We start from the raw sequence: 11004 nt of genomic DNA on the forward strand, positions 1-11004 counted from the left end.
TTCAGTTAGAAGGCAAGGAGAGTAGAGCAGGTAAGAGATGATGGGGACATGGTCCAGGTTAAAAAAGGTCCTTGGTACAATTAATGACCCTTTGCAATATTTTTGCAAAAATGATCCTCTATGACTGTGCTGCAAAAATCTCAAAAGAAGTAAAGGATGCTGTCTTGTCCTATTATACACTTTTTTGGGGGGTAAATGCTCCCCCAAAGTCAACATTAAACAGTTTGTTCTAGGTTTGTTCTAGGACATTCTTAAAATCTTAACCAACACTATTAAGTGCAAAATATAATCATCTCGAAAAGGTAACCTTTTCGAGCTGACACGTGGCTTGAGCACTCGAGACTTGGCGGGGGGGGGGGGGGTCACAGCCATTAGCACTTCGCGTAGGACAGCCAAGTACAAAAGCCTTGAGACAGGAAGGAGATTGCCACGTGGCCATCAATAAGAAACAGTAACAGAACGGTTTCGCGCTACAGATTTATTTTTCACGGTTGCCTCACAAGAGCTAACAATTCCATTCGCTTCTGGTGAACCAAGAGCAGAAACACTGGTTTTACAAAGAATGAACACATCTAGTGGGTGCCTGTCTGTATATTCCAAAAACAGGACAATAAAGCTCCGTAGGGTTTGGTTACCGCCTCAGCCGGAAGGCACTGCCCTTCACACCCTCAAGTATCAACACTTCTGGAATATTCTCAGGAACTTCCTCCTGCCAGCACTTCTTCAAGCCACTGTACATGTAGAGTTTCGCCTTCCCGACCCTGGGCCCATCAAGCAACTAGAAAACAATTTCTCTTCACCGGGCGGTGGACACGAACTCTTCAATGCTCAACTCCAGGAGTCAGAAAGGCGCGAGATTACGGGTTAAATCCCAAACATCACTTCCGGTCACCTGCCCGGCAGCCTTTGCTCTACCGGAAGTCGCCAGCGTGACGACGCAAAAAAAACGGCAGTCGTGTGCGTGTCCCTCCCAGCAGCCAATGGGTTCTGTCCACCTCCTTCTTCCGTCGCCGGTTGGTCTAACTGTGGGCTGTGACGTTCAAGGGCGGGGCGCAGAGGGAGATACCGAGGCCGAGAGGGGCCAAGCCCCTCAGTCGCTCCGGAAGACGGGAATAAGGGGTGAAGATGGTTTACATCTCGAATGGTGAGTTGTAGGGTCTTCGGGGGCGGCCGCTGGTCCGGGAAGCCGGACCCGGGTTTCTTCCATCCTCGCCCGCCGGCCCGGCGCGGCTTTCTCGAAGTCTCTCGGCCCTGCGCCGCGTCAGCCGAGCGTCCCTGAGCCCGCAGGCGGGGGCTTAGGTCCCGGTGGTGACGACGGTGCCGGCTGCCTGGCGCCCTCGCCCACCTTCTGACTGTGGGTGTCGCCATCGTGGTCTTTGCTCTCGGACGCCCGCGTCCTTAGCTAGTTAGGACAACAGGGTTAACACCGTCTGCGTAGCGCCTGTGTGTGAGGCGCTGTTTTAACTTTTTCGCGATCAACCTGTTCAGTCTCTACAGGAGCCCTGTTCAGGTAGTTGTTTTGCTGTCCCGTTTTAGGGGCGGAGATTCTGAAGCGCAGCTAGGTCCAGTAGGTTGCCTAGCAGCACTAAGGTAGTTAATGGTTCAGTTGGGTTTCGAGCAGAGGTGACTGTTGTCAGCGTCCTTGCTGTTATCTACTAGACGGTCTTTCTCTATAATGTATGAGGAGAATTAAATAAATAGGGTCGGCTTCCCTTCCCCCTCCCCCGCCCCCAGGAGTTGGTAGCTAGTCATACACGTAATTTTTTTTGCCCTAATTCCAAGGGGCACAGGAAGAAGCACCGCCCCCTGTAGGAACAAGGTAACTATTCCCAGAGTAGAGAATCTGAGAGTGACTTAATTCAGTGACTCTACAAAGAAAGTGTCTGGTGGCACTTGGGTGGCTCAGTCGGTTGAGCGTCATCGGACACTTGGTTTGGCTCAGGTCATGATCTGGCGGGGGTGGGATCTGCCCCGCCTGGGGCTCCGCGCTCATCGGGGAGTCGGCTTGGAATTCTCGCTCCCTTTGCCCCTACCCCCTGCGCTTGATCTCTCGCTCTTTCTCTCCAAAATAAATTTTAATTTAAAAAAGTGTCTGGAAAGGAAGGACACAGTATGACTGGGTCAGACCAATGCCAAAACTGTCTGCCCACCTGTTTGACTCAGGTGAAATCAATGCCTTGGTGCAGTCTTAACAAGCAGGATCGCTGGAGCTAGGTCCTTGTTCTATTTGAGTCATCTGTTTATCATCAGAGAGGATTAAGGCGATGAGTGAGAAGTCTTCTGGCTGAGTGCACTTTGCATTTCTCTGCACTTCAAAATGGCTCCCCTCCTCCTCGCCCAATTAAAAATGAAACAAGTAGGTTGATGGACCCTACACAAAAGCATCAAAGTTTCATCGTATTTGGGGCACTTGCAGACTTTGTTATATCCTTTGTGGCTAAAGGCTGGCAGCTTCTATTTATGCATTATTGAGTAATTCTTTGTAGTATGTCTTCGTGTGTATGCATTGTCATAGTGAAGTGGGAGAGTGAGGTTCTTGTCTCACCGAGTCGAAAAATGAATCTCGAGGACAAGAGAGTGAGTAAAGCGATGGGAGTTTTATTAAGTGAGGATAAGAAAAAGCTCTCAGGAGTGAGAGGGGTTCTGACAGGGTTGCCACTCGAGGGCCTTTAGGGTTGGTCTTTTATAGAAAACTAACCAGGGAACTTAAATCCTTTTAACATCTCTATTGATAGCACCATTGAGTAAGTACTAGTAATAACACCTTCAATGGCTTACTTCCTTGTTAGGGTCCGTAATTCTTTGTTGGTCACAAGTAGCTGTCATAACAAGACCCCACCTCTGACACCTAGGGCAGGGTGGTCTGGTTTGTTCCCTTATCTCTGGTTTCCTTACACCTCCATATTTTTGTGATTTTTGTGAGCCTGATCCCATAGCCCACTACCTATCACTCCCCTACCTAGCCTCACCTGTCCCTTAATAGTGGATCCACATAAATAAAGGTCCTATTAAGGCCTTTTATCTCACTGTTATAGTTGAGAAATGCCAGTTACATCCAAGCAACTTAATTCCCTCTGTGGGTATTGGGAGGGGAGGGGAGGTTTCTGCCTTCGGAAACTAGGAGGGAAAAGTGCTAAAAGCAAGATAGAACAATGCAAGTGCATACAAAGGGTTCTTTAGAGTCACAAAGAAGGAATTGATGTGTTCTAGTTAAATGTCTTTTAGAAGGGTTGAATTTATCAGCACTTCACAGTGAGGAAACATTTCTGTTACTGTCACAAGAGTTTTTCTTCAGCAATCCTAAATGATAACTAGCCTTGCAAAACTTTTTCTCAGAGCAGGAAAATATCACATCAGCCAATGAAGCAGAGCTAGTAAGAGGCAGAACCAAGCGCGTCACCCATGCTCTGTCTTGAAGTGTATCCCTTTTTTGTCAATAGCTCCATTGAGAGCTCAGGTCCAAGTGGATCCTTGAAAGTAAGGCAGACAAAGAAAGAGGAGTTGTAGACCCTGACTGAGGAGGTGGAGGTGAGTGTGGTGAAGCCCTTGAGAAAATGGAAAGGAGAGGTGGTTGACAGCTCTTCTCCCAAAATATTCTGACCTTTTAATTCTCAAGGCTAAAACTAGAGCACTAACTTTTCATGTTGTAGCTCCATTATTTAAAGTGGTTTGAAAAACAGATCCTCATTTGTGCTTAAGACAAAACTGGAGTCCATACGGGCACCTGGGTGGCTCAGTTGCTTAGATGTGCGACTCTTGATTTCGCAACTCAGGTCATGATCCCAGGGTCCTGGGCTTGAGCCCAGTGTCTGGCTCCCTGCTCAGTGGGGAGTCTGCTTGTTCCTCTGTCCCTCTGCCCTTTCCCCCGCTAGTGTGTGCATGTCCTCTCTTTCCCTCTCTCTCCCTCTCAAATAAATAAACCTTAAAAAAAAAAAAAAACCTGGAATCCATAATTAGAATCAACAGCATCCCATTACAGTGGAATTACAGAAAAATAGTGGTTATTTTAATGAACAAGGCAAATTCTCTTCAGTACTTGGAACACCCAGACTCTTTGATTTATGGAAATTTTAACATAACTGTAAAGATTTGTAAGAGTGTGTATAAACAACTTTTTTTATACAGGAAAGAGACTTCGCAAGTGAAAGGAAATATTTTCACATTTAGGAAAGTGGAAGTGGTGTGAATATTCTTCTATATTCACTCATTCCATTTGTTTCCTCAAAATACTGGAATAAACAGAGATTCATGCACCGGCATTCATAGCAGAATTGTCACAATAGCCAGTGGGTGGAAGCAACCTAATGTCCATCAACAGATGTATGCATAAACAAAATGTGGCCTATACATATGATGGAATATTAGTCAGCCTTAAAAAGAAGGAAGTTTGACACATCTACAACATGGTTGAGACTTGAAGACATAAGCCTGTCATCAAAGTAAGAATACTGTCTGAGTCCTCATATGAGGTTCCTAGAGCAGTCAAATTCATAGAGACAGAAAGTAAAAGGGTGGTTGCCAGAAGTAGGGGAAGGGAGAAAAGGGGAGTTTGTGTTAAATGGGTACAGAGTTTCAGCTGGGGGAAGATTTAAAAAGGTCTGGAGATGGAAGATGGTGATGGTTGTACAACAATGTGAATGTATTTAATGCCATAGAACTGTACACTTAAAAATGGTTAAAATGGGAATTTTTTTATTTATATTTTGCCACAATTTAAAAAGAGAAAAAAATACCTGAATTGTCACTCACCAAAATTAGGAACATAGGAAAACATTTGACGTGTTAAAAGAATGACCCCTAGATCATAGAGCTTTACTTCCCTGAACGCTTCCTTAGAAGGATGAACACATAACAAACCTTTCCTTGTGTTGGCCATCTGGAAGAGTGAACAAGTTGAAAATTGAGTTTTATTGTTCCCTAAGCAACTAATTGTAATACATGTTGTGTCAAGGATTTGTAGTACTAACTGAAGTTTCTTTTTTCTTGTCTGTAGGACAAGTATTGGACAGCCGGAGTCAGTCCCCATGGAGATTATCTTTGATAACAGATTTCTTCTGGGGAATAGCAGAGTTTGTGGTTTTGTTGTAAGTGTTAACAGTGCTCTTACTAGCCCTGATATTTAAGTTAACAGAAGTACATTAGGTACCTTATGTTGAGGTTCTTAAACAAGCTGAGCCTTTCTGAAGGTTTTTAATTATAATGTATATATTTTAATTATTAGCTTCTGCTAAGTGAAATTAAGACTTTTGTGGTGGTAAAGCTGCCCCAAACATCTGGCAAGTCTGAATATGATAGTTAAGTAGCTTGACTGTGGCTTAGCCTTGGTGGTAACCATTTCAATCTGCGTCTGTGGGATCAGGCCTCCCTATTCTAATGCCAAATGACAGTGCCTCACTTTCTCTCTGCTGTTTCAGCAGTAGTGTGTGCAGCTTTTACTCCATATTATACAATAAACCAACAAGGGAGTTAGACCTTGATAAAAAATATCCCAAGTAGTAAATTTGTTTTTTAAATTGTTAGAATTAACACAGGAGACAAAAATTTAAACTTTACCATAATTTCAAGCAATTCTTAGCTAAATGCATTTTTGGGTCTTTCCCATGCTGTTTTGTGAAAATTGTTCATCAACTACCAACAAGTCTTACTCATGCTAAGTTTGAATATATATATATATATATTTATTTATTTATTTATTTATATTTGAATGTCACATGGCAGAGAACTGCAGGGATGCAGAGATGTGGAAGACTGCCCCTTACTTCATTGACTTTAATTCATACTACAGTGGGTGTTGGGCTGGGCATGATTGTGGGAGGTGGACATCAGAGGAAGTTACTCCAGGTGGAAGAAACACAGGAAAGATGGCAGAGAAGTTTGAGTAGCAGACTGTGATCTTTATACTTAATTGGATTGTCGCTGTGATTTAAAAAGATTAATCTGATGACTGCATGTAGCATAAATAGAAGGGGGGGGAAAAATGGAAGAGATGGTTCTGTAGAAAGATACAACGGGACAGAGGGGCCTTAAGTTACCCAGTGCAAAACTTCCTTAAAGTCTCACATTTCACCTACTCCCTATTGTTTTTTTAAAATATTGTTTTAACTTAAATTCTTCCCCGTCCACAAGTAAAGAAAATTCCATTCAGATGGATTCCCAGAAGCCCTGTGCCTCTGGCACACCACCTTAGGCTCCTCCATCAGCAAAGTAGCATTAGGTAGTCTGTTGGCATGGGAAATGTGGGGGAAATGAATGTGCAATGCTGTAAAAACAGACTCTGAGGCCTGATAGCTGAGTGGAGGAAGGAAGTTGGGGATGGCTCTGGTTTCAGAGTCACTCCTTGACTCTGTCAAGGAGACCTATTAGCATGTAAGAAAGACAAGGAATGGTGGCTTTGGCCAGAACATAGCACCTGTGTAGACATGTGCTACATGGTGTTGTCCAGCTGGCTTCGAGAAATGTGGGGTTGGAACTAAGTTGGTTTAGTCATCTGTTAACAGACATAACTGAAACTATGGAGATACATTTTATAATGTTGAAAGCGGTATTTTTGTTTTCTGCCCCTTGTTTCAGTTTCAAGACTCTGCTTCAGCAAGATGTGAAAAAGAGAAGAGGATATGGAAACTCCTCTGATTCCAGATATGATGATGGAAGAGGGTAGAGCTTTTTAAATTGATAATAGATATTTTTACCACTCCGTAATTTTAAGTTAAATATTATAGATGGATAGATATAGGCTCATGGAAATATAAGGTTTAAATTCTATTTTGCAAAATTAATGCTTTACTGTAAATTAAGTCAAGTTGCCTCTGATTTGATAGAGTCAATTTGACAAAGCTAAAATGTATATCAAATATCCTATGGGAAAAGTCTAAATTAGAGGATGAAAACTGATGACCACCATTAAATCTAGAGATTTCACTTTAGAATCTGGATTTCCACCGCTAAGGAAAATGAGAGAAGATGAAGCAGCACGGGGTTGGACTTGTATTTCCATGGAGCTGGGTTTCAGTTGGCGTTTATTTTCAGGAAGTACTGTTAGGTCATCACAATTTCTTGCTTGACTCACTTTTCTCATGTGCATTAAGTGTCTGGTCCCTGTAACTATTTGAATTTTCTCAACTACTGATCTAATTGGTTAGTTCCTATTTTAAATAAAGAAAGGGGTCTGTTTGAGTGTTTGAAAGGAACCACTTGATGTCTACTAAACAGTAGAAATTAAATTTTTCTTTTATTAGGCCACCAGGCAACCCTCCCAGAAGAATGGGTCGAATTAATCATCTACGTGGCCCTAGTCCTCCTCCAATGGCTGGTGGATGAGGAAGGTAACTTAAAATCTGAAATTACTCTGCAGAGATTACATTTTGAAAATATCTTCTTAGAGAAGTTTTCTTTAGGAAAATAGAAGTTACCCAATACTTTGTTATTATTCAGACATCTTATTTGGAAAAATATATCTTAACCCTTGAAAAATTTATCAGTGTCTTTTGAAAAAACGTTTTAAAAAAAAATTGTTGGATTTTTTTGGTGCAGATCCAAATTAATAACTAGTAACTGATTGTTATAACACTTTCTTTTAGGTAAATGTCTGCTCTAGGAAGCAGACAACTGGACATGCACATTCATAACTGAGGGAAACCATCAAGAAGTAGAGCACTGACCATGCTGGATGAGGAATTGAATGTGTATGCCTGAACAAGGATTGCTCTGTGTCCTCACAGACAAATGAGGTCGTGCTGGGAATTCCCTCCCCAGGGATCTGGCATGACTGACATGCAGTTCTATAAATGTACATGTTTGTCTCATCATTTTGTACAGTTTGTGAAAGTATTAATATAGTTTTAATAAGTAAATATTTTTAGGTTACAAAACTTGACTTCTCATCTTTGTATAATTAAAAAACTCCAAATTTGAAGAAAAATAAAAGGTTGTGTATTCAGGACAATTAGTGTCACCTTTTTAACTTCTGAAATAGTTTTCATTGTTAATTTGTTCTCATTTATAAATAAATCACATTGTATTTATTCCAGTAGTATGCATACAATTTTATCTTGAAACATATTTGTCCTATGAATCTTCAATACAGAGTATCAGATTTGCTACCAGATATAATTATCAGGGTAATTATAAAGCCATAACCAGCAAACCTGAGCTACAAAATGAAGATTGGCTAGGTGGTCTTTAAAATCCTAGACTTCTGTGTTATATTGACAAATTTGAATTCTAAATCATTGCTTAAGATACTGCATGTTGGCTTTCACCCCCATGAACGCTGGTAACTCTCATACTCTTAAACTAGAATGGAAGCTCAGTGAGGTTAGGGATTTTTGTCTTTTTTACCCCAATGCTTTGAACAGTGTCTACATGTAATAGGCACTGAAATACCTTGGAAAAATGAATAATACAGATAATTCTGCTTTGTGTTGAACAGTCTTTGAACCAAAGTGTTTCAGGTAAAAGCATTTTTTTTTGTAAGATTTTGAGAGTGAGCACACAAGCGGGGGGCGGGGTGTGCAGAGGAAGAAGCAGACTCCCCACTGAGCAGGGAGCCTAACACGGGGCTCGGCCCCAGGACCCTGGCTGGGATCATGACTTGAGCCAAAGGCAGATGCTTAACCAACTGAGCCACCCAGGCGCCCTTGGTAAAAGCATTTTTATATTTATTTGGAAGCATTTGGTCAAGTATTTGGAAGTATTTATTCAACCCTATTTGCCAGGAAATGGAGATGTGGTGACATACTGATCTTCAAACATAAGGGGCAATTATAAGACAATTTTCAGGTTAAGGATAATAGAGACAGTTTACTGACCACTCAAGTCTGTCAGACATTTTATGTTTTACATACTAATTCTGACACACTACAGTAGGTAGATGATGTTTGCATTATACAGGTAACATGCAAGGGCTCAGCACAGTTTTGTGATTGTATGGCTAGTGAATGGCAGAGTCATTCTATCAAATCACATAAGTGGAGAGGAGACCTGGGCAGTCTCGGGACATGATGGCTTCTCTGTGTGTGTGATTCATGGTCCCCGCCCCCCTGCCCCTCCACCTAACTCCTCTGCAGGACTCTTTAGGGCTATTCTATAGTCCTGACTTCCTCCGATATTTAGCTCTCTCACTCTGAGCATGAGGTAGACCGCTGTAGGGCAGAAATGTAGCCTCTTGAGTAGCTTGTGGTCAAGTCTTCTCTTTGCTCTCAATAGCTTATGCTCCTGAGTAAGTTATGTCATTCTATCCCAGTGTACTCATCTGTGAAGTGGGGATTAAATTCCTACTTAAGGGATTCTTCATTCAGCAGTATTTTTTTTTTTTAAAGATTTTATTTATTTATTTTGACAGAGAGAGACACAGTGAGAGCGGGAACACAAGCAGGGGGAGTGGGAGAAGGAGAAACAGGCTCCCGCGGAGCAGGGAGCCCGATGTGGGGCTCGATCCCAGGACCCTTGGGATCATGACCTGAGCTGAAGGCAGACGCTTAACGACTGAGCCACCCAGGCACCCCCATTCAGCAGTATTTAATCCACAAGTAATTATTGGGCGCCTACTATGTGCTGAAGATAACAGTGGCCAATAAGACAAAGTTCCTCTTCATGGAGCTTACTTTCTAGTGTAGGAAACAGCAGGCAAGTTAAATACAGACTTAATTCCTGCTTCAAAGGAAATAAGATAACAGGGAGGCTTCTCTGAGGTAACATTCGAGTTGAGACAGGCCGAGAAAGCCAGCTGAGGGAAGAGCACCCAAGGCAAAGGGGACAACATGAGTGATGGCTCAATGACAGGAAGGGCTTGGCATGTCCGAGAAGCTGGAAGAAAGTAAGTGTAGCTGGAAATGCCAACCGGAGAGAGAGAAGGTGAATTTAGAGATGTAGCAAGGACTGGATTAAGAATGGCTTTCTAGGCTGTGGTTAGTTTAGATTCTGTTCCATGAGCAAGGGGAAACAAAGCATGGGTTTAATTTTTGAGATAACACATTGGTGGTATTAAATGAGTGCTGGGTCTGTAGTACTGACTTAACTACATACTTTAAAACTTGACACTTGGGCAACCGAATTAAGAACAGACTGAAGAGGGCGCCTGAGTGGCTCAGTTGGTTAAGCGACTGCCTTCGGCTCAGGTCATGATCCTGGAGTCCCTGGATCGAGTCCCGCATCGGGCTCCCTGCTCGGCAGGGAGTCTGCTCCTCCCTCTGACGCTCCCCCATCTCATGCTCTCTCTGTCTCTATCCCATTCTCTCTCTCAAATAAATAAATAAAATCTTAAAAAAAAAAAAAAAAAAAGACTGAAGACAAGAAAGACCAAGCAGGGGCTTGGGCTATAAGGCTGTTACAGCCCACGTGAGATGATACGAGTTTGGGCTAAGTAGCAGCAGTAGGAGTGGAGAAGTGGGTTCTTTCAAGATGTATTTTAGCGACTACCAGATTTGCTGATGAACTGGACAACTGAAGAATCAACCTGGTATTTACTGAATTGGTGAAAGTGGCAGTAGGGGGTTTTTTGGCCGTGGGGGGGGGGGGCGCGGTGCGGATCAAGAGTTCCAGTTTGGGCTCATTTAAGTTTGCAATGCCTTGTGGACATCCATATGGGGATACCAAATAGGCAATTGGTTATCAGTCTGGATCTCAAGGAGACTTCCAGACTGGAATCACGTATTTGGGAGTTACCTTCATATGTAAAGCCATGAAAGTAGATAAAGTCACCCAAGGGGTGTGGAGTGAGGCGCCCTAACTCAAGAACACCTTATCATCAGAGGCTGGACTGAGCATAACCAGCGCAGTATGAGGACTAGGAGTATGTGTGGGGTCTGGGAAGCCCGGAAGAGGCAGGTGTGAGCGAAGCGCGATGCCGGGTACCAGCTGCTCCTTGGTGAGCGCTCAAAATAAAAACAAGTCCGCTGTGGGCATGGTACCGCCAGGACCAATCACAGCAACACCCACCCATCCACGCCCCACCCCACCGCGTCCTCCTCCTCCGGGCGGCTCCGCCCCTCCGTTTTCCCGGAAGTC

At 43.1% G+C, this 11004-nt stretch overlaps 1 protein-coding gene across 1 annotated transcript; it reads left to right on the plus strand.

Moving 5' to 3' along the window:
* The first annotated feature begins 1042 nt into the window (after positions 1-1042).
* SELENOK (selenoprotein K) lies at positions 1043-7326 on the plus strand. The gene is made up of 4 exons (XM_021695213.1): positions 1043-1144; positions 4994-5084; positions 6571-6654; positions 7236-7326. Exons 1-4 carry the CDS (start codon positions 1126-1128, stop codon positions 7324-7326), a joined length of 285 nt encoding a protein of 94 aa, XP_021550888.1. The 5' UTR covers positions 1043-1125.
* The last annotated feature ends 3678 nt before the right edge of the window (positions 7327-11004 follow it).

Source organism: Neomonachus schauinslandi, chromosome 1, assembly GCF_002201575.2.
Source record: "Neomonachus schauinslandi chromosome 1, ASM220157v2, whole genome shotgun sequence".
NCBI lineage: Eukaryota > Metazoa > Chordata > Mammalia > Carnivora > Phocidae > Neomonachus > Neomonachus schauinslandi.